This window comes from Salvelinus fontinalis, chromosome 5 (genome assembly GCF_029448725.1).
Source record: "Salvelinus fontinalis isolate EN_2023a chromosome 5, ASM2944872v1, whole genome shotgun sequence".
Taxonomy (NCBI): Eukaryota; Metazoa; Chordata; class Actinopteri; order Salmoniformes; family Salmonidae; genus Salvelinus; species Salvelinus fontinalis.
Genome location: NC_074669.1, coordinates 4,741,226 through 4,768,856, shown reverse-complemented (window position 1 = coordinate 4,768,856; position 27,631 = coordinate 4,741,226). Strand labels below are relative to the sequence as shown.

Sequence of the window (27,631 nt, the reverse complement as noted above, 5' to 3'; positions counted from 1 at the left end):
TGGAAAGGGATTGGGCGGTGGAAGAGCAAAACAGAATTCTATTGGTCCCCAAATGACTGGATGATCTTGGTGACTAGGAGGCTGTACACGGACCCTTCTGGCAACTGCCACATTGACGACAAAGTTACCCCAACAGTAGGCCATCTTATGCATGCTTTGTGTAGCTACTGTAGCTAGTATAGGGTGAATATGGGCTAATGTGAGTGGAGTTTGTTTCAGGTTAGCTGTGGTTGGTCAGACATGAGTCACCTCAGTCAAATTCCACGTTTTTACACTCAGTTTTCCTCCCTCTGGCTTGGGCTCATAAGCCTTTGCATAAGTTCTAATATGCATATGTGTGTTTTGAATTACTCATCACCTTAGAAAGCGCTGTCCATTTCGTTGTGTTAAGCTTTGAAACAATATCTAAAATGACCATGTTTTACACTCAGTTTTACACTGCTGTTGAACTTCTTTTTTCAAATTGATCATCACAGTGAGGTGAGAATTAAAAGCACTATACTGTTTTGATGATGAGTGGTTGATGTTATTTTAGATTGCATTTTATATTGATGTCAGAGTAGTTAGAGGAACAATAGAGCCCTGAGTACCAGGCCATTAGGACCTGATTGAGGGACAATAGAGCCCTGAGTACCAGGCCATTAGGACCTGATTGAGGGACAATAGAGCCCTGAGTACCAGGCCATTAGGACCTGATGGAGGGACAATAGAGCCCTGATGAACCAGGCTATTAGGACCTGATGGAGGGACAATAGAGCCCTGATGAACCAGACCATTGGGACCTGATGGAGGGACAATAGAGCCCTGAGTACCAGGTATTAGTACCTGATTGGGGAACAATAGAGCCCAGAGTACCAGGCCATTAGGACCTGATTGAGGGACAATAGAGCCCTGATGAACCAGGCTATTAGGACCTGATGGAGGGACAATAGAGCCCTGATGAACCAGGCTATTAGGACCTGATGGAGGGACAATAGAGCCCTGAGTACCAGGCCATTAGGACCTGATGGAGGGACAATAGAGCCCTGAGTACCAGGCCATTAGGACCTGATGGAGGGACAATAGAGCCCTGAGTACCAGGCCATTAGGACCTGATGGAGGGTCAGTAGAGCCCTGAGTACCAGGCCATTAGGACCTGATGGAGGGACAATAGAGCCCTGAGTACCAGGCCATTAGGACCTGATAGAGGGTCAGTAGAGCCCTGAGTACCAGGCCATTAGGACCTGATGGAGGGACAATAGAGCCCTGAGTACCAGGCCATTAGGACCTGATGGAGGGACAATAGAGCCCTGAGTACCAGGCCATTAGGACCTGATGGAGGGTCAGTAGAGCCCTGAGTACCAGGCCATTAGGACCTGATGGAGGGACAATAGAGCCCTGATGAACCAGGCTATTAGGACCTGATGGAGGGACAATAGAGCCCTGATGAACCAGGCTATTAGGACCTGATGGAGGGACAATAGAGCCCTGAGTACCAGGCCATTAGGACCTGATGGAGGGACAATAGAGCCCTGAGTACCAGGCCATTAGGACCTGATGGAGGGTCAGTAGAGCCCTGAGTACCAGGCCATTAGGACCTGATGGAGGGACAATAGAGCTTTAAATCTAGCGTATATGACCTGTTTCAAATGATCACATTTACATTCAACATAGCTACTTCAAATGTGCACTTGCTCTGGAATGGGAAAAATATCCTTTCTATTTTATTCAGCTACTGTAAGTTAAATTACAGTATATTATTCTTACTATAAAACTATATAATATAAAATAATGGCCATTAGACTTATAAGCATAGCTAAATGTTTTCATATTCATTCCTTTACACTTGTGTGTATAAGGTAGTTGTTGTGAAATGGTTAGGTTATATTACTTGTTAGATATTACTGCACGGTCGGAACTAGAAGCACAAGCATTTCGCTACACTCACATTAACATCTGCTAACCATGTGTTTGTGACAAATACATATGATTTGATTTGAAATGAACAAGCCTACAGCCTATGGCATTGAGCATAGCCAAATAACATACAGTAGACCAACTCATATTCTGTTCTTCCGAAATCCATTTTCTTCATATCATAATGTTTCTTTAGACCTGACTAAAATAAATAATGGATTTATTGTGACGGTGTATATTAAATACATTTATTAGACTTTTTAAATGTTGATGTTGTAAAGGCACTCATCAGTGGCTTGTAGGCTCTGAATGGAGGCCTGGAGATGCTGAACGTGTTTATGTCAATCAACGGTCAGTTACCGTGAGACCGGCAGGCTTTTGCAAGACAATAACCGGCTGACAAAATGTAATGACCACCACAGCCCTAGCATGGGCCACCATGAGCCAGAACAGCTTCAATGTGCCTTGGCATATATTCTACAAGTGACCAGAACTCTATTGGAAAGATGTTTTGTTGATGCTGGTAGTTTTGGCAGTTAGCCTACATGTTTTGTTGATGCTAGTAGTTTTGGCAGTTAGCCTACATGTTTTGTTGATGCTAGTAGTTTTGGCTGTTAGCCTACATGTTTTGTTGATGCTGGTAGTTTGGGCTGTTAGCCTATATGTTTTGTTGATGCTGGTAGTTTTGGCAGATAGCCTACATGTTTTGTTGATGCTGGTAGTTTTGGCAGTTAGCCTACATGTTTTGTTGATGCTAGTAGTTTTGGTTGTTAGCCTACATGTTTTGTTAATGCTGGTAGTTTTGGCAGTTAGCCTACATGTTTTGTTAATGCTGGTAGTTTTGGCAGTTAGCCTACATGTTTTGTTGATGCTGGTAGTTTTGGCTGTTAGCCTACATGTTTTGTTGATGCTGGTAGTTTTGGCTGTTAGCCTACATGTTTTGTTGATGCTGGTAGTTTTGGCTGTTAGCCTACATGTTTTGTTGATGCTAGTAGTTTTGGCAGTTAGCCTACATGTTTTGTTGATGCTAGTAGTTTTGGCTGTTAGCCTACCCGTTTTGTTGATGCTGGTAGTTTGGGCTGTTAGCCTACATGTTTTGTTGATGCTGGTAGTTTTGGCAGTTAGCCTATATGTTTTGTTGATGCTGGTAGTTTGGGCAGTTAGCCTACATGTTTTGTTAATGCTGGTAGTTTTGGCAGTTAGCCTATATGTTTTGTTGATGCTGGTAGTTTGGGCTGTTAGCCTACATGTTTTGTTGATGCTGGTAGTTTTGGCTGTTAGCCTACATGTTTTGTTGATGCTGGTAGTTTTGGCAGTTAGCCTACATGTTTTGTTGATGCTGGTAGTTTTGGCAGTTAGCCTACATGTTTTGTTGATGCTGGTAGTTTGGGCTGTTAGCCTACATGTTTTGTTAATGCTGGTAGTTTTGGCAGTTAGCCTACATGTAAGTCTATGTTGTAACTGGAGGCAGATCCAACGTGTAACATACAGGTAATTGCCAAAATAATGGAAACACTTGAGTAAATGAGGGATACAAAGTATATTGAAAGGAGGTTCTTCCACACAGGTGTGGTTCCTGAGTTAATTAAGCAATTAACATCCCATCATGCTTAGGGTCATCTATAAAAATTCTGGACAGGCCATGGCTATCTCAGTCACCAGATCTCAACCCAATTGAATCTCATGGAAGATTCTGGAGCAGCGCCTGTTTTTCACCTCCATCACCAAATTATTACATTTCTCGTGGAAGAATGGTGTCACATCCCTCCAATAGAGTTCAGACACGTAAGATATATGAAGCTATACTGGCTCATGGTGGCTCCATGCCCTATTAAGACACTTTATGTTGACGTTTCCTTTATTTTGGCAGTTACATGTAGGTCTGTGGCGTAACTGTAACAGATTATAGAGCTGACACCATTTTCCTACTCTACATGACAGAGAATGTTGTCTGTAAGGCCTACATACTACACTGTATATGAATCTTCTATAACCGTGCATGCCCCTGAACACACCCTTATGTACAGTAGAATGTTTGCAGGCAGTAAGTGAGTTTAAACCGCTTCGACTAGGTCCAGGGGGAGCACAGATTCACGATGAAGAAAAAATATGTAATATATACCACACATTTCTAATAAACAATCTGTAATGTTGCACGTCCCTAAACACGTCCCATATGTACAGGGCATTTCAACAAGGTTCTGGGGAGCAGAGAATCGTGACCAAGTAAAAATATGCATTTTAAAAAGCCTACTGCATTATTGACCTCATTGTTATTTTTAGAGGAATGAGCTTCACCGTTTCCTGTTTCCTGCTCCCAAAGGTGATATAAGTCCACATGCACGATGCAGCCCAATCAAAACTGCTTCAAAAGGTCCATCCTGGGGATTTTCAAACACGATAAAGAACATTTTTCGATGACGTTTGAACGAACATCCACTGTCACAAAACTTAACAAGTCAAACACAATTAAATTATTTACCACAATGGGAGTGTGGAGTTAGATATGGAATGGATGGAGAGACAAAATGAGCTAAAAACAACCGTTGTTTTTATAGGAGGGCCACCCTAAATAATAAGAGGGAAGTTATCAGAGAGAGTTTAGAGCCTGTAATGAGGTCTTGGTTGGTGTTTGGTAATTAGAAGCCTGGAGACCAAAACACAGAGAGCTGTGGTCTTTCTCGACTAATGGCTTACAAACACGCTCCGCGAGCCACGGGAGGTGTAAGACAACACCCTGCATGAGCCCGCACTGCACATGGCTCGCTAGCCTCTTCTCCACACGGGGTGGCTGTGTTTTTGAGGCATTTGTGTCCAATTGGATGCCTGTTTTTGATGCGAGTTTATAGGAAAGTGTGTGTTTGATTGTGTGTGTATGTATGTGTGTGTTAGCTACAAAGATATAAACATAGTTGTGATATAGCGTGGCACCATTTAATCTAAAGCACATGAATGCATGGTTTAAGAAGTTCCTTATCCTCCAAACGGTCTCACTTTAAAACAGGAAACAGGAAGTGGTGGAATCTGATTATCTGGAGCCAAATCGACAGTGAGTCAGTGTAGCTTATCTACACACACTACATAGACGCACACACACGCACTCACACGCACGCACACAACAGAGCTGGGGTTAATTAAAACAACACCGTCGTCCTCTCCCATTAGCTAGCATGAAGAAAGAAATAGCTAGTCTTCCTCTCTCATTAGCTAGCATGAAGAAAGCAATAGCTAGTCTTCCTCTCTCATTAGCTAGCATGAAGAAAGCAATAGCTAGTCTTCCTCTCCCATTAGCTAGCATGAAGAAAGCAATAGCTAGTCTTCCTCTCCCATTAGCTAGCATGAAGAAAGCAATAGCTAGTCTTCCTCTCTCATTAGCTAGCATGAAGAAAGCAATAGCTAGTCTTCCTCTCCCATTAGCTAGCATGAAGAAAGCAATAGCTAGTCTTCCTCTCCCATTAGCTAGCATGAAGAAAGCAATAGCGAGTCTTCCTCTCCCATTAGCTAGCATGAAGAAAGCAATAGCTAGTCTTCCTCTCCCATTAGCTAGCATGAAGAAAGCAATAGCTAGTCTTCCTCTCCCATTAGCTAGCATGAAGAAAGCAATATCTAGTCTTCCTCTCTCATTAGCTAGCATGAAGAAAGCAATAGCTAGTCTTCCTCTCCCATTAGCTAGCATGCAGCAAGCCATAGCTAGTCTTCCTCTCTCATTAGCTAGCATGCAGCAAGCCATAGCTAGTCTTCCTCTCTCATTAGCTAGCATGCAGCAAGCCATAGCTAGTCTTCCTCTCTCATTAGCTAGCATGCAGCAAGCCATAGCTAGTCTTCCTCTCCCATTAGCTAGCATGCAGCAAGCCATAGCTAGTCTTCCTCTCTCATTAGCTAGCATGCAGCAAGCCATAGCTAGTCTTCCTCTCTCATTAGCTAGCATGCAGCAAGCCATAGCTAGTCTTCCTCTCTCATTAGCTAGCATGCAGCAAGCCATAGCTAGTCTTCCTCTCCCATTAGCTAGCATGCAGCAAGCCATAGCTAGTCTTCCTCTCTCATTAGCTAGCATGCAGCAAGCCATAGCTAGTCTTCCTCTCTCATTAGCTAGCATGCAGCAAGCCATAGCCCCTGTTGTTCTCTCTCATTAGCTAGCATGCAGCAAGCCTTAGCTACAGTAGGCTTTTATAGTAAGCTTTTATAGGACCTCTCTCATGAAATAACTAAATTAATGCTTGGTAATATAGAATTTCCATTAGAATAAAATGGTAATGACAGCAGGAAACTGACAGGTATTTAACCACTCAAGTCTTAAAAAAAGAAAAGAAAGTATTACGGGCCAGAAGGAGAAAATGGAACAGGACCTCTCCCAAAACTGGTCCATCTGAACCCCAGTGTGAAGGGACAGCTACCCGGGAGCTACTTTTGTCCAGGAGGGAAAATGATTTTGGGAGAAAAGATGCTACACTTGCCAAGCCCTTTCTTCATGGGCCCTTGTACAATAAAAGGGTTTAATGTTATGGCAGAAAGTCATGGATTCCACAAGCCTGCTCCAGGCGAAGGAGAAAAAGAGAAAGAGAGAGAGAGAGAGAGAGAGAGAGAGAGAGAGAGAGAGAGAGAGAGAGAGAGAGAGAGAGAGAGAGAGAGAGAGAGAGAGAGAGAGAGAGAGAGTTAGAGAGAGTTAGAGAGAGAGAGAGTAACTATGAACTATTTCCACATCGTTACAACACTGTACACAGCCATAATGACATTTAAAATGTCTCTATTCCTTTGTAACTTCTGTGAGTGTAATGTTTACTGTTCAATTTGTATTATTCATTTCACTTTTACTTATGATCTATTTCACTTGCTTTGGCAATGTAAACATATGTTCCCCCCATGCCAATAAAGCCCTTTATGTGTTTTAACAGTGGACACAATCACAGAAGTTCCCAAAGATTAAAGACATTTCAAATGTCATATTATGTCTATATACAGTGTTGTAATGATGTGCACACTGTGCTATTTCACCCAATTGTTATGGGAGTTTATCAAAACAGGATTTGTTTTCGAATTCTTTGTGGATCTGTGTAATCTGGGGGAAATATGTGTCTCTAATATGGTCATTCATTTGGCAGGAGGTTAGGAAGTGCAGCTCAGTTTCCATGTTATTTTGTGGGCAGTGTGCACATAGCGTGTCTTCTCTTGAGAGCCTTCGTCCTTTCTCAATAGCAAGGCTATGCTCACTGAGTCTGTACATAGTCAAAGCTTTCCATAATTTTGGGTCAGCCATTGTTTTTGGTCAGGTATTCTGCCACTGTGTTCTCTCTGTTTAGGGCCAAATAGTATTCTAGTTTGCTTTGCTTTTTTGTAAATTCTTTCCAATGTGTCAAGTAATTGTCATTTTGTTTTCTCATGATTTGGTTGGGTCTAATTATGTTGCTGTCCTGGGGCTCTGTGGGGTCTGTTTGTGTTTGTGAACAGAGCCCCAGGACCAGCTTGCTTAGGGGACTCTCCTCCAGGTTAATTTCTCTGTAGGTGATGGCTTTGTTTATGAAGGTTTGGGAATCGCTTCCTTTTAGGTGGTTGTAGAACTTAATAGCGCTTTGATTGATTGATAATTAGTGGGTATCAGCCTAATTCTGCTCTGCATGCATTATTTGGTGTTTTACGTTGTACACAAAATATATTTTTGCAAAAATCTGCATGCAGTCTCAATTTGTTGTTTGTCCCATTTTGTGAATTCTTGGTATGTCGAATTCTATGTTCCTTTTGATAGCATAAAAGGCCCTTCTTGCCTTTGTGGAAGTTACCTGTGGCGCTGATGTTTAGGCAGAGGTATGTATAGTTTTTTGTGTGCTTTAAGGCAACGGTGTCTAGATGGAATTTGTATTCGTGGCCCTGGCAACTGGACCTTTTTGGAACACCATTGTTTTTGTCTTACTGAGATGTATTGTCAGGGCCCAGGTCTGACAGTATATGTGCAGATGATCTAGGTGCTGCTGTATGCCCTCCTTGGTTGGGGACAGAAGCTCCAGATCATCAGCAAACAGTAGACATTTGACTTCAGATTCTAGTACGGTGAGGCCGGGTGCTGCAGACTGTTCTAGTGCCCTCGCCAATTCATGATATATTTGTTGAAGAGGGTGGGGTTTAAGCTTCATCCCTGTCTCACCCCATGGCCTTGTGGAAAGAAATTTGTGTTTTTTGCCAATTTTGTTTGTGTACATGGATTTTATAATATTGTATATTTTTCCCCCAACACCACTTTTCATCAATTTGTATAGCAGGCATTCATGCCAAATTGAGTCGAAATCAACAAAGGATGAGATGACTTTGCCTTTGTTTTTTTGTTTGTCAATTAGGGTGTGCAGGGTGAATACGTGGTCTGGTTGTACAGTAATTTGGTAAAAAATCCAATTTGACATTTGCTCAGTACATTGTTTTCGTTGAGGAAATATACGAGTCTGCTGATAATGATAATCCAGAGGATTTTCCCAAGGTTGCTGTTGACGCATACGGTGAAGTCGGAAGTTCACATATACCTTAGCCAAATACTAAACTCAGTTTTTCACTATTTCTTTTTCACAATCTAATCCTTGCAAAAATTCCCTGTCTTAGGTCAGTTAGGATCCCCACTTTATTTTAAGAATGTGAAATGTAAGAATAATAGATGAATGATATTACAGCTTTTATTTCTTTCATCACATTCCCAGTGGGTCAGAAGTTTACATACACTCAATTAGTATTTGGTAGCATTTTCATTAAATTGTTTAACTTGGGTCAAACATTTCGGGTAGCCTTCTACAAGCTTCCCACAATAAGTTGGGTGAATTTTGGCCCATTCCTCCTGACAGAGCTGGTGTAACTGAGCCAAGTTTGTAGGTCACCTTGCTCGCACACGCTTTTTCAGTTCTGCTCACAAAGTTTCTATAGGATTGAGGTCAGGTCTTTGTGATGGCCACTCCAATACCTTGACTTTGTTGTCATTGTCCAGAAGCTAGGATATGAAGCTAGGATATGCATATAATTGGTAGATTTGGATAGAAAACACTCTAAAGTTTCCAAAACTGTTAAAATCATGTCTGTTCTGACGCAGCCGGCCGTGACCGGGAGGTCCGTGGGGCGACGCACAATTGGGCCAGCGTCATCCGGGTTAGGGAGGGTTTGGCCGGTAGGGATTTCCTTGTCTCATCGCGCTCCAGCGACTCTTGTGGCGGGCTGGGCGCAGTGCGCACTAACCAAGGGGGGCCAGGTGCACGGTGTTTCCTCCGACACATTGGTGCGGCTGGCTTCCAGGTTGGAGGCGCGCTGTGTTAAAGAAGCAGTGCGGCTTGGTTGGGTTGTGCTTCGGAGGACGCATAGCTTTCGACCTTCGTCTCTCCCGAGCCCGTACGGGAGTTGTAGCGATGAGACAAGATAGTAATTACTAGCGATTGGATACCACAAAAATTGGGGAGAAAATGGGATAAAAATTTTGTAAAAAAAAAAAAAAAAAAAAAAAAATCATGTCTGTGAGTATAACAGAACTGATATGGCAGGCGAAAACCTGAGAAAAATCAATCCAGGAAGTGGGATTTTTTTATGTTTGTAGTTTTCTATTGAATGCCATTACAGTATCCATTGATTTAGGATTGCACTTCCTATGGCTTCCACTAGAATTGCACTTCCTATGGCTTCCACTAGATGTCAACAGTCTTTAGAAATAATTTCAGACTTGTTTTCTGAAAAATGAGGGAGTAAGACCACGTTGAATGAGTGGACACTGTCCGAGGTTTTTCATGCGTGCGACCGAGAGCACGCCTTTCTTGTTTTCCTTTTATATTGACAAAGCTATTGTCCGGTTGAACTGTTATAGATTATTATGACTAAAAACAACCTGAGGATTGATTATAAACATTGTTTGACATGTTTCTACGAACTTTACTGATACTTTTTGGATTTTTCGTCTGTCTGTTGTGACTGCCTTTGAGCCTGTGGATTACTGAACAAAACGCGCAAACAAAACTGAGGGTTTTGGATATAAAGAGGGACTCTGTCGAACAAAACTAACATGTATTGAGTAAATGGGAGTCTTGTGAGTGCAACCACATGAAGATCATCAAAGGTAAGTGATTAATTTTATCACTATTTCTGACATGTATAACTCCTCTACTTGGCTGGTAACTGTTTGTAATGATTTGTCTGCTGGGCGCTGTTCTCAGATAATCGCATGGTATGCTTTCGCCGTAAAGCCTTTTTGAAATCTGACATCGTGGTTGGATTAACAAGACGTTAATCTTTAAATCGATGTATAACACTTGTATGTTTTATGAATTTTTATAATGAGTACTTCTGTTTTTGAATTTGGTGCTCTGCAATTTCACTGGATGTTGGCCAGGTGGGACGGTAGCGTCCCACACCCCCTAGAGAGGTTAACTTCCTGACTGATGTCTTGAGATGTTGTTTCAATATATCCACATAATTTTCCTGCCTCGTGATGCCATCTATTTTGTGATGCGCACCAGTCCCTCCTGCAGCAAAGCACCCCCACAACATGCCCCCGTGCTTCACGGTTGGGATGGTGTTCGTCGGCTTGCAAGTCTGCCCCATTTTCTTCCAAACATAACGATGGTCATTATGCCAAACAGTTCTATTTTTGTTTCATCAGGCCAGAGGACATTTCTCCAAAAAGTACGATCTTTGTCCCCATGTGCAGTTGCAAACCGTAGTCTGGCTTTTTTATGGCGGATTTGGAGCAGTGGCTTCTTCCTTGCTGAGCGGCCTTTCAGGTTATGTCGACATAGGACTCGTTTTACTGTGGATATAGATACTTTTGTACCTGTTTCCTCCAGCATCTTCACAAGGTCCTTTGCTGTTGTTCTGGGATTGATTTGCACCTTTTGCACCAAAGTACGTTCATCTCTAGGAGACAGAACGCGTCTCCTTCCTGAGCGGTATGACGGCTGCATGATCCCATGGTGTTTATACTTGTGTACTATTGTTTGTACAGATGAACGTGGTACTTTCAGGCGTTTGGAAACTGCTCCCAAGGATGAACCAGACTTGTGGAGGTCTTGGCTGATTTCTTTAGATTTTCCCATGATGTCAAGCAAAGAGGCACTGAGTGTATGTAAACTTCCGACTTTAACTGTATTTGCCATTTGAGTCAATGAGAAGCACAATCTCTGGCTTTTGAGTGTCCTCAGTGGATGTTGGGGGTTGTCAAGTGAGATATCAGGGGAGCTGACAGGATTTGGTTTCTGGCCCAAACTTTATATTTGACTGTATATTCCAGTCAAAGACAGACAGACAGCGAAAACAGGAACTGGTATGAAACCGGTGATAGCTAATGTTCGTTAAATTGGCCTGGGCCGTGTTAATTATGCACAAAACAGAAGAAAACAAACTGAAACATGCCACATTAGTAAACCTCACAGGAAACAGGAAGTAACAGAGGAAGAGACCACCAACAACACAACCCTGAGGCAGCGGCGCCAGAACAAATCCTCCTGAGACTGCCCCTCACAATCCCTGGCCGCTGATGCATTCTGCAACCAAACAAAGCCACTCTGTTTTGCTTTCTTGAGGCCTTTTGGGATTTTACATTTTAGTAATTTAGCAGACACTCTTATCCAGAGCGACTTACAGTAGGAAGGTCCACTCTTGGGAATCAAACCCACAACCCTGGCGATCAAGTGCAATGCTCTACCAACTGAGCCACACGGGAGGTTTTACTCTGCCCAAAATCTGTCCTCGAAAATAAGCCCACAAAGTGAGGAATTTTTGTATGGTGGTCAATAAGTGTCAAATTTGGTCAACGATAAAAAGTCATTGCTAATTTGCTACATGAGGCTTATTTGATGGAATAGAAGTTTCGTAGCGGTTAGGTTGTTACAAATACACAGATATAAGTGGACGCACGTGGCATTTCATCAACTTTGGGAGAAAAAATAAAACTACTTCATTTCGGAGTTGTGTCTGTTGTGATATAACCTGCTTTAGCATGGACATTGCCATTGAGTGCTTCCACCATTTTAAAGTAGTCAACTGGGTGGGGATTCCAATGAGTTGGGAGCAAATAGCCAATGAAGAAGAAAACTGACTACTTTAAAATGGAGATAGCCTCAATGGCACTGCCCATGCTGTCACAGATGCTATAATGGTACAAACACAAAGATGAGTCCTCTACCTATATCTATGGCCTGTTGTTCACACGTGTATCTTGCCCTATAATTGGCTAGAATGGTCCCACCTGATCTCGCCTCCTCCCGCCTGCCTTCCATCTTTGAGGACATGTATTTCCATCGTTGGAGTGGTCACTTGACAGTCTTGTCAATATAATAGACAATCTTTGACTGTTCACCTTCCCCCCGTTGACTACAAAAGAGTTTTGGCATCAGGAAAGCAAATACATACAAAAAAGGAGAGTCCTCAGCAATTCATAAACAGAACTCTATGTCCCTCCATTCCGTAGGAGAGTTGTTAAGTTCCGAGGCCGTGTTGATGTCACTTTGGGGTCAGATAGGGTTCAAAGCCGTCTGTGGGGTCTGGTACTGTTGTGTTATTATATTTAGTTGTGGTAGTGTTTGTTATCGTAAGCAGAGCGGGAAATGTCGTGCTCACCTCGGCCAGTTTGTACGGAACGATCAGCTTCTCTCCCACCGTCACCGTCTTCCTGGTGGTCAGAGCCTCAAACAGCATCTCCTCCTTCACCTTCAAAGACAAGTTCAAGGACACAGGCCAGTCAGTAAGTCTAGATAACAACATCCCCCCCCCCCCCCTTCTGTATGACACGGTTAGCTTATTGTACAGAGCAGAACACACACACACACACACACACACACACACACACACACACACACACACACACACACACACACACACACACACACACACACACACACACACACACACACACACACAAACACACACACACACACACACACACACCTTAGCCCCAGCAAGACAGCTCATTGAGAGAGGCAGATGTCACTGCACACACATCTGACCACTCATCCATCCACTGGGATTATGGGAGTGGGGCGGCTAATAGCTATTTTTGCCAGTTACCTCCTTTATAATGATCTTTATAATGGTCTATGTAATGGTCTATGTAATGGTTTTTATAATAGTATTTATAATGGTCTGTAAAATAGTCTTTATAATGGTCTGTAAAATAGTCTTTATAATGGTCTGTAAAATAGTCTTTATAATGGTCTTTAAAATAGTCTTTATAATGGTCTGTAAAATGGTCTGTAAAATAGTCTTTATAATGGTCTGTAAAATAGTCTTTATAATGGTCTGTAAAATAGTCTTTATAATGGTCTTTAAAATAGTCTTTATAATGGTCTTTATAATGGTCTGTACTGTAAACAGCTGCATTTGAGGGGGGAACTAATCTGATTTAATTTCATACTTCCTGGTAATCCCCAACTGGGTGTCGAGCTAATTCTACTGCTCACCGATTGGTCGGTTCAGCATGGTAACAGGACTTAAAAATCTTATGTGCTGTTATGTTAATACATTTCTCAATCAAGTAATTGGGAGATGTGACTGGAGCACTGGTTTGGAGTCAGCTTTTCTAATTCCCATTGTAACAATGGCTGTGACACAGACCGAGCCAAAACTGATCCTGGAACTGTGTTACTGTCACAGTTGCATCACTCAATACTACTAGCTCAACCAAGTCTAGCCCTCCTGGGACCCTGAGGTCCGGCCAGAGGATCCAGTCTACCATCTCTACCATCTGACACTGCTCCACTCTCTCTTCCTGTTCTGCCCCAACAGGAAACAGGGTGTCCGAGCCAGTCGTATTACCATTCATGCATCAGTCGACACTACAACCAACTAGCATTCCCTGAAGAAAGTGCTGCTCACACGACACCACAGTGTAGTAAACACATTAACTCAGCAAAAAAAGAAACGTCCACTCACTGTCAACAGCGTTTATTTACAGCAAACTTAACATGCGTAAATATTTGCTGGCCATGTCAGAACACTGACATTCCTGTCTTACAGGAAATCACGCACAGAATGAGCAGTATGGCTGGTGGCATTGTCATGCTGGAGGGTCATGTCAGGATGAGCCTACATGAGGGAAGGGGATGTCTTCCCTGTAACGCACAGCGTTGAGATTGCCTGCAATGACAACAAGCTCAGTCCGATGATGCTGTGACACACCGGCCCAGACCATGACGGACCCTCCACCTCCAAATCGATCCCGCTCCAGAGTACAGGCCTTGGTGTAACGCTCATTCCTTCGACGATAAACGCAAATCCAACCATCACCCCTGGTGAGACAAAACCGCGACTCGTCAGTGAAGAGCACTTTTTGCCAGTCCTGTCTGGTCCAGCGACGGTGGGTTTGTGCCCATAGGCGACGTCGTTGCCGGTGATGTCTGGTGAGGACTTGCCTCACAACAGGCCTACAAACCATCAGTCCAGCCTCTCTCAGCCTATTGCGGACAGTCTGAGCACTGATGGAGGGATTGTGCGTTCCTGTTGTAACTCAGGCAGTTGTTGTTGCCATCCTGTACCTGTCCCTCAGGTGTGATGTTCGGATCCTGTGCAGATGTTGTTACGTGGTCTGCCACTGTGAGGACAATCAGATGTCCGTCCTGTCTCCCTGTAGCGCTGTCTTAGGCGTCTCATAGTACCGCCTTGGCAATTTATTGCCCTGGCCACATCTGAAGTCCTCATGTCTCCTTACAGCATGCCTAAGGCACGTTCACGCAGATGAGCAGGGACCCTGGCCATCTTTCTTTTGCTGTTTTTCAGAGTCAGTAGAAAGGCCTCTTTAGTGTCCTAAGTTTTCATAACTGTGACCTTATTTGCCTACTGTCTGTAAGGTGTTTGTTTCTTAACGACCGTTCCACAGGTGCATGTTCATGAATTGTTTATGGCTCATTGAACAAGCATGGGAAATAGTGTTTAAACCCTTTACAAAGAAGATCTGTGAAGTTATTGGGATTTTTACGAATTATCTTTGAAAGACTGGGTCCTGAAAACGGGACGTTTCTTTTTTTGCTGAGGTTAGATGAATGAATTGGTGACAGACAGTTCCCTCATGGTATGATACTGTTAGGGTTACACAATTAATACATTCCCTGGTTTTACCGAAACCCCGGTTGGAGGATTCCCAGAATCAGAAGGTAAAAAACAGGAAATCAGCAGTTGAGATGCATAATGAACATGGGAAAGAGTGACTTTTCCTCCATAATGAGTGTCCTTGACAGCTGCCCTGATGATATGTTCCCTAATATAAACTCTGTTAAGGATCATTGTCACACTTCCAATGACATCATGCAGTGTGGAGAGACTTTTCTCAACAACAACTAGGATAAAAAGAACGTCTTCGCACATCAGTGACAAGCGCCCGGCTGAACCACTTCAGTTTTCGGTCTTTTGAGCGTGAACTGAGAGATACATTGGATTATGATGAAATCATCACCATATTCAACTCAAAGCCTCGCCGTCTGCACCTTGTGATGTAGGTCACGACTTATTGATACGTTTACTAAAGGGAAGGTACCTTTTTATAGTACTACTGCCCGCCGTGCTATAAATGGTAACATCAAATACAGACTTGTTTGGCCATCGAGATTAAAGTGCGTCTGAAGATGAGTTTTATGTTGTTGGCAAATTGGCAACTGGTCTAAAAGTTTGTCTTATTTTAATATGCTGGGATGAGTAATTATTTGTATATGTAACGAGGTTGCTCCTAGTACTATGCACTAGTATAAAACTATTATTTTACGAAATAATATACGGTGCACATCGCAAAATAAATGTAATAAACAAGTAGAAAAAAATGCCTATCCACATTTTTCTAGGCCTAACCCCCCCCCCCAAAAAGTATCTGGCTACGCCGCTGCTCGGGTGGGAGGAGTTTGCTCGTTTTTAGACCATTCCATTGGTCCTTAAGTGAAATGTCCATCCACCTGGGACACCGGGCCATGCAAAACAACACCTGTTTAAACTGCATAGTCTAGCTTTAAGGCAGAAAACCCTGACCTTGTTTGACTACCGTGCCACTGTGTCTACGGTACCAGAGCATTGAGAAACCCCGGTATTTCCCTTCACGGTGCTTCTGTTCCCGCTGACCCGGAACACGTGGCGAACGTGTTATCTCACATCTCACGGTCACATGTTCCTCACTGGCGGCACAAAACGACTACCTTAAAAAAAAAAACAGTTCCCCTTTCTCCATAATACCCTGTGGCATAGTTGTCAAGCTTTCTGACACACTTTGGTCACTGTTTTGTCCAAGGGCACTTTTAGAAGTGGGAGGGAGAATAACATATACATATATGTTATTCCCCCTCCCACTTGTTATTCCCCCTCCCTCCCATATATATATATATATTGTTTATCCAGTCAGATAAACGGTCCAAACAGCCTAGCCGACCGCTCTGAGGCATCCGCATGGTCCTAAAGCACACACATGCCTCATTTTGTATCACATTCCAATGATAAAACTGTGGTGGTGGGGGGGGGGGGCAGAATGTCCCCCCAGTCCCCAGTGAAAGTTCCGTCCCTGGTTTTGTCAGCGACTCTAAAGGATAGCTTGCTAACGCTGGTGGTTTGTGTCCAGGGGGGGTAGACAATCCTTCACTCCGGCGGTAAATGAGAACAGCACGACGCCGACGTCGACTAGGCTTCGGTCAGCATATTTACAGTAAACTGACCTGAGCTAGCGGTTATGACAGTGTTATGTAGGTTTTAACGTCAGTGTGCATAAGTAGCGGTTGTGTCATGGTTATGACAGTGTTATGTAGGTTTTAACGTCAGTGTGCATAAGTAGCGGTTGTGTCATGGTTATGACAGTGTTATGTAGGTTTTAACGTCAGTGTGCATAAGTAGCGGTTGTGTCATGGTTATGACAGTGTTATGTAGGTTTTAATGTCAGTGTACATAAGTAGCGGTTGAAAGCTACCCTCCTATAACAGCTAATGACAATTGATGGAGCTCTCTTTCCGTCTTTAAAGCACAGCACCATTATATAATCGCCTGTGACAATGACGTACTACATGATGGTGAGAGAAATTCTCAGTTGGCTGCAAGTATTAGTACTTAGAGGCCATCGCTGAGAAACCACAGTGGAAAAAGTGATGTGTTGTTAGAGTCCATAGCTGAGAGAGTTATAATGTATTGTTAGAGTCCATAGCTGAGAGAGTTATAATGTATTGTTAGAGTCCATAGCTGAGAGAGTTATAATGTATTGTTAGACTCCATAGCTGAGAGAGTTATAATGTATTGTTAGAGTCCATAGCTGAGAGAGTTATAATGTATTGTTAGAGTCCATAGCTGAGAGAGTTATAATGTATTGTTAGAGTCCATAGCTGAGCAGGGCACAGGATGTAGGAGATGTGGTTTAGGAGGTGTAGCAGGGCACAGGATGTAGGAGCTGTGGTTTAGGAGGTGTAGCAGGGCACAGGATATAGGAGCTGTGGTGTAGGAGGTGTAGCAGGGCACAGGATGTAGGAGCTGTAGTTTAGGAGGTGTAGCAGGGCACAGGATGTAGGAGCTGTGGTTTAGGAGGTGTAGCAGGGCACAGGATGTAGGAGCTGTGGTTTAGGAGGTGTAGCAGGGCACAGGATGTAGGAGATGTGGTTTAGGAGGTGTAGCAGGGCACAGGATGTAGGAGCTGTGGTTTAGGAGGTGTAGCAGGGCACAGGATGTAGGAGATGTGGTTTAGGAGGTGTAGCAGGGCACAGGATGTAGGAGCTGTGGGCGTGTCTAATGCAAGCCCAATCCCATGAGGTATTTGTGTGCGTTTGTTAGCACTGCGATGGAAGCGTGGGGCAGAGTACTGGAACTACAATAAATTCCAATGCGCTTTCTCTCACTATCGAGCTGATCTGAACAGTACTGTACAGGCTCAGATATGTTCCTGTCACATTCTCCGTCCCAGCACGGTTTCAGCATGGTTCCTGCATGTTTCCAGCATGGTTTCAGCACGGTTCCAGCTTGGTTTCTGCATGGTTCCAGCACGGTTTCCGCATGGTTCCTGCATGGTTCCAGCATGGTTTCAGCACGGTTCCAGCTTGGTTTCTGCATGGTTCCAGCATGGTTTCAGCATGGCTCCAGCATGGTTCCAGCATGGTTTCAGCATGGTTCCAGCATGGTTCCTGCATGGTTCCAGCATGGTTTCAGCATGGTTTCAGCACGGTTCCAGCATGGTTTCAGCACGGTTTCAGCATGGTTCCAGCATGGCTCCAGCATGGTTCCAGCATGGTTCCAGCATGGCTCCAGCATGGTTTCAGCACGGTTCCAGCATGGTTTCAGCATGGTCCCAGCATGGTTCCAGCATGGTTTCAGCACGGTTCCAGCTTGGTTTCTGCATGGTTCCAGCATGGTTTCAGCATGGTTCCTGCATGGTTCCAGCATGGTTTCAGCACGGTTCCAGCTTGGTTTCTGCATGGTTCCAGCATGGTTTCAGCATGGCTCCAGCATGGTTCCAGCATGGTTTCAGCATGGTTCCAGCATGGTTCCAGCATGGTTCCTGCATGGTTCCAGCACGGTTTCAGCATGGTTTCAGCACGGTTCCAGCATGGTTTCAGCACGGTTTCAGCATGGTTCCAGCATGGCTCCAGCATGGTTCCAGCATGGTTCCAGCATGGCTCCAGCATGGTTTCAGCACGGTTCCAGCATGGTTTCAGCATGGTCCCAGCATGGTTCCAGCATGGTTTCAGCACGGTTCCAGCACGGTTCCAACATGGTTTCAGCACGGTTCCAGCATGGTCCCAGCATGGTTCCAATATGGTTTCAGCATGGTTCCAGCATGGTCCCAGCACGGTGGATGCATAACCAGGCAGGCCACAGTACAACATGTCTCCTTTACGATGCGATGAACCCAAAAATAAAGACACTTTTCTCAGCACATGAACAAGTTCTGAGAAGAAGTATAAACAGTTATTCTACGGACCTCTTCTGTTCTGAAACCAGTTTGCTCTTGTTCTGTCCAGTTCAAGCATCTGCCACACTTTCAACGTCATCTGTGCTTTCTTTTGATGTTCTGTCTCCCACTTTAAGTTCCTCAGAATTGGAACAAGCCCCTTGTCTAATCGTGTTGGTCCAATATGACCGGCTCAGTGTGTTGTATTGGCGCTAACAGGGCTCATGTGGGCCCGGCCACCATGTATTTACAGAGTACGGGTGCATGCACACAATAATGTGATTATTGTGGGTAGTCAGATTCATATAATAGTTCAATTAAAAACGTTTACTTGCATGCTGTGTGTTAAACACTATTCTGGCAGTCATGGTCTCTAGTCTCTGCATCATCCCGGTCTCCCAAAAACATCCCGGTCTCCAAAAAACATCCGGGTCTCCCAAAAACATCCCGGTCTCCCAAAAACATCCCGGTCTCCAAAAAACATCCGGGTCTCCAAAAAACATCCCGGTCTCCTAAAAACATCCCGGTCTCCCAAAAACATCCTGGTCTCCAAAAAACATCCGGGTCTCCCAAAAACATCCCGGTCTCCTAAAAACATCCCGGTCTCCTAAAAACATCCCGGTCTCCACAAAACATCCCGGTCTCCAAAAAACATCCCGGTCTCCCAAAAACATCCCGGTCTCCTAAAAACATCCCGGTCTCCCAAAAACATCCCGGTCTCCACAAAACATCCCGGTCTCCAAAAAACATCCCGGTCTCCCAAAAACATCCCGGTCTCCACAAAACATCCCGGTCTCCCAAAAACATCCCGGTCTCCACAAAACATCCCGGTCTCCAAAAAACATCCCGGTCTCCCAAAAACATCCCGGTCTCCACAAAACATCCCGGTCTCCAAAAAACATCCCGGTCTCCAAAAAACATCCCGGTCTCCTAAAAACATCCCGGTCTCCCAAAAACATCCCGGTCTCCTAAAAACATCCCGGTCTCCTAAAAACATCCCGGTCTCCAAAAAACATCCCAGTGTTGAAAATCATCAAGAAGCTAAATACGTCGCGAAATGATAAACTATCAAACTTTACGCTGCACGTGAACTCAAATCATTTCAGACTACGTTTTCCTCGTCTCCAAACTGGAGGATGTACAGAGAGTGACGAACAACGTTCTGTTGTAACTACAATGAGTCACATACTCGGACTAATCTTTCAGCTGTTCGCATTCATTAGAGCCATGAAAATACTGAGAATTCAACACATCGACTGCAGCTCATGCGTTATATGATACAAATGAATATATCGTGTTTCATTCACCGTTGCCAAATAGTTCAACATGTCAAGAATGAATGTACGTGTGTACAGTGTTCACGTCTCTGTGTCTGTCTGGAAACCTGCGCTGAGGAAATTGAATACACATATCTTCTGAAAAACATATATAAACACCCTCTCTACTTAGTCACGGAATTATACAAATATGAAATTTCTCTTTCAGCCGTAACTAAGCCTCTACTGAAGCTCCTAACATTGCAGACCTGAGAACAGTCCTCTAGTGAAGTTCCTAACATTGCAGACCTGAAAACAGTCCTCTACTGAAGTTCCTAACATTGCAGACCTGAGAACAGTCCTCTACTGAAGCTCCTAACATTGCAGACCTGAGAACAGTCCTCTACTGAAGCTCCTAACATTGCAGACCTGAAGAACAGTCCTCTACTGAAGCTCCTAATATTGCAAACCTGAAGAACAGTTCTCTACTGAAGCTCCTAACATTGCAGACCTGAGAACAGTCCTCTACTGAAGCTCCTAACATTGCAGACCTGAAGAACAGTCCTCTACTGAAGCTCCTAACATGGCAGACCTGAGAACAGTCCTCTACTGAAGCTCCTAACATTGCAGACCTGAGAACAGTCCTCTACTGAAGTTCCTAACATTGCAGACCTGAGAACAGTCCTCTACTGAAGCTCCTAACATTGCAAACCTGAAGAACAGTTCTCTACCGAAGCTCCTAACATTGCAGGCCTGAGAACAGTCCTCTACTGAAGTTCCTAACATTGCAGACCTGAGAACAGTCCTCTACTGAAGCTCCTAATATTGCAAACCTGAAGAACAGTTCTCTACTGAAGCTCCTAACATTGCAGACCTGAGAACAGTCCTCTACTGAAGCTCCTAATATTGTAAACCTGAAGAACAGTTCTCTACCGAAGCTCCTAACATTGCAGACCTGAGAACAGTCCTCTACTGAAGCTCCTAACATTGCAGACCTGAAGAACAGTCCTCTACTAAAGATCCTAACATGGCAGACCTGAGAACAGTCCTCTACTGAAGCTCCTAACATTGCAGACCTGAGAACAGTCCTCTACTGAAGCTCCTAACATTGCAGACCTGAGAACAGTCCTCTACTGAAGTTCCTAACATTGCAGACCTGAGAACAGTCCTCTAACTAATAATGGTCGTAGCGTAGCTGAAACCATGCTGAATGATTGGATGAATGGCAGGACGGATTAATCAACGGATGGATGGTTGACGGATGGACGGACGGACTGATACATTCCCAAATGAATGAATGAACGGATGGATGGATGGATGGATGACCAATAGGCATGGAGGTTCACCTGGAGCAGCTCTGAGATGGTAGGCAGCACATCTGGGTTACAGATGTCTATGGAGTCGTCTCTGTAGGTCTTCTTCTTGTAGAGGATGTTGCCCAGGTAGAGGATAGCAGACAGTAGAGAGAAGATCCTACCAGACAGAGAGGAGAGAGAGAGTCAGACAGCAGAGAGAAGATCCTACCAGACAGAGAGGAGAGAGAGAGTCAGACAGCAGAGAGAAGATCCTACCAGACAGAGAGGAGAGAGAGAGTTAGACAGCAGAGAGAAGATAGAGGGAGATAGAGAGAGACGGAGGGATAGAGGGAGATAGAGACGGAGGGATAGAGAGAGACGGAGATAGAGGGAGATAGGGAGATAGAGGGAGATAGGGAGATAGAGGGAGATAGAGAGAGACAGAGGGAGATAGAGAGAGACGGAGGGATAGAGGGAGACGGAGGGATAGAGAGAGACGGAGGGATAGAGAGAGACGGAGGGATAGAGGGAGACGGAGAGATAGAGAGAAACAGAGGGATAGAGAGAGACGGAGGGATAGAGAGAGACGGAGGGATAGAGAGAGACGGAGGGATAGAGGGAGACTGAGAGATAGAGGGAGACGGAGGGATAGAGGGAGATAGAGAGAGACGGAGGGATAGAGGGAGACGGAGGGATAGAGAGAGACGGAGGGATAGAGAGAGACGGAGGGATAGAGGGAGACGGAGAGATAGAGAGAGACGGAGGGATAGAGGGAGACGGAGAGATAGAGAGAGACGGAGGGATAGAGGGAGATAGAGAGAGACGGTGGGATAGAGGGAGATAGAGAGAGGCAGACAGGCGTGTGTGTGAGTGTGTAATATACGTACTGTTTGCGCGTGGCAGGCAGGAACCCCACCATGTCCATGGCCAGCTGCAGTCTCTCAAAGTCGTGCTTCAGGTCCTCCCCTTCCACTGTGAAGCAGTCCTGCTGGAGTAACACTGATATCAATACACAACTTTAACAACACCTGCTCTTCATCTCTTTGTGTCAAGAACTGCAGCGCTGCTGGGTTTTTCACACTCAACAGTTTCCCCTTTGTGTATCAAGAATGGTCCACCACCCAAAGGACATCCAGCCAACTTGACATAACTGAGGGAAGCATTGGAGTCAACATGGGCCAGCATCCCTGTGGAACGCTTTCGACACCTTGTAGAGTCCATGACCTGACGAATTGAGGATGTTCTGAGGACAACAGGGGAGGAGGTGCAACTCAATATTAGGAAGGTGTTACTAATGTTTAGTATACTCAGAGTAGTCTGTACAACACTACACACAATATTAGGGTTTCAAAATGCAAAACCTTTCCTAAAATGATGTAGTTCTAATAGGAGAGTGTTCTGTAGTTCTAATAGGAGAGTGTCCTGTAGTTCTAATAGGAGAGTGTTCTGTAGTTCTAATAGGAGAGTGTTCTGTAGTTCTAATAGGAGAGTGTTCTGTAGTTCTAATAGGAGAGTGTTCTGTAGTTCTAATAGGAGAGTGTTCTGTAGTTCTAATAGGAGAGTGTTCTGTAGTTCTAATAGGAGAGTGTTCTGTCGTTCTAATAGGAGAGTGTTCTGTAGTTCTAATAGGAGAGTGTTCTGTAGTTCTAATAGGAGAGTGTTCTGTAGTTCTAATAGGAGAGTGTTCTGTAGTTCTAATAGGAGAGTGTTCTGTAGTTCTAATAGGAGAGTGTTCTGTAGTTCTAATAGGAGAGTGTTCTGTAGTTCTAATAGGAGAGTGTTCTGTAGTTCTAATTGGAGAGTGTTCTGTAGTTCTAATAGGAGAGTGTTCTGTAGTTCTAATAGGAGAGTGTTCTGTAGTTCTAATAGGAGAGTGTTCTGTAGTTCTAATAGGAGAGTGTTCTGTAGTTCTAATAGGAGAGTGTTCTGTAGTTCTAATAGGAGAGTGTTCTGTCGTTCTAATAGGAGAGTGTTCTGTAGTTCTAATAGGAGAGTGTTCTGTAGTTCTAATAGGAGAGTGTTCTGTAGTTCTAATAGGAGAGTGTTCTGTAGTTCTAACAGGAGAGTGTTCTGTAGTTCTAATAGGAGAGTGTTCTGTAGTTCTAACAGGAGAGTGTTCTGTAGTTCTAATAGGAGAGTGTTCTGTAGTTCTAATAGGAGAGTGTTCTGTAGTTCTAATAGGAGAGTGTTCTGTAGTTCTAATAGGAGAGTGTTCTGTAGTTCTAATAGGAGAGTGTTCTGTAGTTCTAATAGGAGAGTGTTCTGTAGTTCTAATAGGAGAGTGTATTGTAGTTCTAATAGGAGAGTGTTCTGTATTTCTAATAGGAGAGTGTTCTGTAGTTCTAACAGGAGAGTGTTCTGTAGTTTTAATAGGAGAGTGTTCTGAGGTTCTAATAGGAGAGTGTTCTGAGGTTCTATGTGATATGTCAAAAGGAAGTTGGGAAAACAAAGAAAAAAAAACAAATCATTGTCGGCCTGTCCAACCCTTATCTCTGGTCCTACACCACACCCTTATCGCTGGTCCTACACCACACCCTTATCTCTGGTCCTACACCACACCCGTATCTCTGGTCCTACACCACACCCGTATCTCTGGTCCTACACCACACCCGTATCTCTGGTCCTACACCACATCCTTATCTCTGGTCCTACACCACACCCTTATCTCTAGGGTTACACCACACCATTATCTCTTGTCCTACACCACACCCTTATCTCTGGTCCTACACCACACCCTTATCTCTGGTCCTACAACACACCCTTATCTCTGGTCCTACACCACACCCGTATCTCTGGTCCCACACCACACCCTTATCTCTGGTCCTACACCACACCTTTATCTCTCGTCCTACACCTGGGCCTACACCACATCCTTATCTCTGGTCCTACACCACACCCTTATCTCTGGTCCTACACCTGGTCCTACAAAACATCATTATCTCTGGTCCTACACCACACCATTATCTCTGGTCCTACACCACACCCTTATCTCTGGTCCTACACCACATCATTATCTCTGGTCCTACACCACATCCTTATCTCTGGTCCTACACCACACCCTTATTTCTAGTCCTACACCACACCATTATCTCTGGTCCTACACCACACCCTTATCTCTGGTCCTACACCACACCCTTATCTCTGGTCCTACACCACACCCGTATCTCTGGTCCTACACCCCACCCTTATCTCTCGTCCTACACCTGGGCCTACACCACATCCTTATCTCTGGTCCTACACCACACCCTTATCTCTGGTCCTACACCTGGTCCTACAAAACATCATTATCTCTGGTCCTACACCACACCATTATCTCTGGTCATACACCACACCCTTATCTCTGGTCCTACACCACATCATTATCTCTGGTCCTACACCATATCCGTATCTCTGGTCCTACATCACACCCTTATTTCTAGTCCTACACCACACCATTATCTCTGGTCCTACACCACACCCTTATCTCTGGTCCTACACCTGGTCCTACAAAACATCATTATCTCTGGTCCTACACCACACCATTATCTCTGGTCCTACACCACACCCTTATCTCTGGTCCTACACCACATCATTATCTCTGGTCCTACACCACATCCTTATCTCTGGTCCTACACCACACCCTTATTTCTAGTCCTACACCACACCATTATCTCTGGTCCTACACCACACCCTTATCTCTGGTCCTACACCACACCCTTATCTCTGGTCCTACACCACACCCGTATCTCTGGTCCTACACCCCACCCTTATCTCTCGTCCTACACCTGGGCCTACACCACATCCTTATCTCTGGTCCTACACCACACCCTTATCTCTGGTCCTACACCTGGTCCTACAAAACATCATTATCTCTGGTCCTACACCACACCATTATCTCTGGTCATACACCACACCCTTATCTCTGGTCCTACACCACATCATTATCTCTGGTCCTACACCATATCCGTATCTCTGGTCCTACATCACACCCTTATTTCTAGTCCTACACCACACCATTATCTCTGGTCCTACACCACACCCTTATCTCTGGTCCTACACCACACCCGTATCTCTGGTCCTACCCCACACCCGTATCTCTGGTCCTACCCCACACCCGTATCTCTGGTCCTACACCACACCCTTATCTCTGGTCCTACACCACACCCTTATCTCTCGTCCTACACCTGGGCCTACACCACATCCTTATCTCTGGTCCTACACCACACCCTTATCTCTCGTCCTACACCTGGTCCTACACCACATCCTTATCTCTGGTCCAACACCACACCCTTATCTCTGGTCCTACACCTGGTCCTACAAAACATCATTATCTCTGGTCCTACACCACACCATTATCTCTGGTCCTACACCACATCATTATCTCTGGTCCTACACCACATCCTTATCTCTGGTCCTACACCACACTCTTATCTCTAGTCCTACACCACACCCTTATCTCTGGTCCTACACCTGGTCCTACACCACACCCTTATCTCTGGTCCTACACAACACCCTTATCTCTGGTCCTACACCACACCCTTATCTCTGGTCCTACACCACACCCTTATCTCTGGTCCTACACCACATCATTATCTCTGGTCCTACACCACACCCTTATCTCTGGTCCTACACCTGGTCCTACACCACACCCTTATCTCTGGTCCTACATAACACCCTTATCTCTGGTCCTACACCACACCCTTATCTCTGGTCCTACACCACACCCTTATCTCTGGTCCTACACCACACCCTTATCTCTTGTCCTACACCACATCCTTATCTCTGGTCCTACACCACACCCTTATCTCTGGTCCTACATAACACCCTTATCTCTGGTCCTACACCACACCCTTATCTCTGGTCCTACACCACACCCTTATCTCTGGTCCTACACCACACCCTTATCTCTTGTCCTACACCACATCCTTATCTCTGGTCCTACACCACATCCTTATCTCTGGTCCCACACCACACCCTTATCTCTGGTCCTACACCACACCATTATCTCTTGTCCTACACCACATCCTTATCTCTGGTCCTACACCACACCCTTATCTCTGGTCCTACACCACACCCTTATCTCTGGTCCTACACCACATCCTTATCTCTTGTCCTACACCACATCCTTATCTCTGGTCCTACACCACACCCTTATCTCTGGTCCTACACCACATCCTTATCTCTGGTCCTACACCTGGTCCTACACCACACCCTTATCTCTTGTCCTACACCACATCCTTATCTCTGGTCCTACACCACACCCTTATCTCTGGTCCCACACCACATCCTTATCTCTGGTCCCACACCACACCCTTATCTCTGGTCCTACACCACACCCTTATCTCTGGTCCTACACCACATCCTTATCTCTGGTCCTACACCACACCCTTATCTCTGGTCCTACACCACATCCTTATCTCTTGTCCTACACCACATCCTTATCTCTGGTCCTACACAACACCCTTATCTCTGGTCCTACACCACATCCTTATCTCTGGTCCTACACCACACCATTATCTCTTGTCCTACACCACACCCTTATCTCTGGTCCTACACCACACCCTTATCTCTGGTCCTACACCACATCCTTATCTCTGGTCCTACACCACATCCTTATCTCTTGTCCTACACCACATCCTTATCTCTGGTCCCACACCACACCCTTATCTCTGGTCCTACACCACACCCCTATCTCTTGTCCTACACCACATCCTTATCTCTGGTCCTACACCACACCCTTATCTCTGGTCCTACACCACACCCTTATCTCTGGTCCTATACCACATCCTTATCTCTTGTCCTACACCACATCCTTATCTCTGGTCCTACACCACACCCTTATCTCTGGTCCTACACCACATCCTTATCTCTGGTCCTACACCTGGTCCTATACCACATCCTTATCTCTGGTCCTACACCACATCCTTATCTCTGGTCCTACACCACACCCTTATCTCTGGTCCTACACCACATCCTTATCTCTTGTCCTACACCACATCCTTATCTCTGGTCCTACACAACACCCTTATCTCTGGTCCTACACCACATCCTTATCTCTGGTCCTACACCACACCATTATCTCTTGTCCTACACCACACCCTTATCTCTGGTCCTACACCACACCCTTATCTCTGGTCCTACACCACATCCTTATCTCTGGTCCTACACCACATCCTTATCTCTTGTCCTACACCACATCCTTATCTCTGGTCCCACACCACATCCTTATCTCTGGTCCTACACCACACCCTTATCTCTGGTCCCACACCACATCCTTATCTCTGGTCCTACACCACACCCTTATCTCTTGTCCTACACCACACCCTTATCTCTGGTCCTACACCACACCCTTATCTCTGGTCCTA

The 27,631-nt window shown here is 44.8% G+C and overlaps 1 protein-coding gene across 10 annotated transcripts in view; it reads right to left on the bottom strand.

Annotated features, from left to right (window-relative positions):
• LOC129854933 (unconventional myosin-IXAa-like) overlaps positions 1-27,631 on the bottom strand; it is a 290,182-nt gene that overhangs the window by 98,646 nt on the left and 163,905 nt on the right. For 6 of the 10 annotated variants that reach the window (XM_055922128.1, XM_055922125.1, XM_055922129.1 and 3 more), the window contains 3 exons: positions 22,175-22,275; positions 21,339-21,465; positions 12,463-12,552 (listed from right to left, as the gene is read on the bottom strand). In XM_055922128.1, coding sequence (XP_055778103.1) covers positions 12,463-12,552; positions 21,339-21,465; positions 22,175-22,275 — 318 coding nt within the window. The remainder of the gene's footprint in view (positions 1-12,462; positions 12,553-21,338; positions 21,466-22,174; positions 22,276-27,631) is intronic. The other 4 variants (XM_055922134.1, XM_055922126.1, XM_055922135.1 and 1 more) reach the window with 1 other exon arrangement.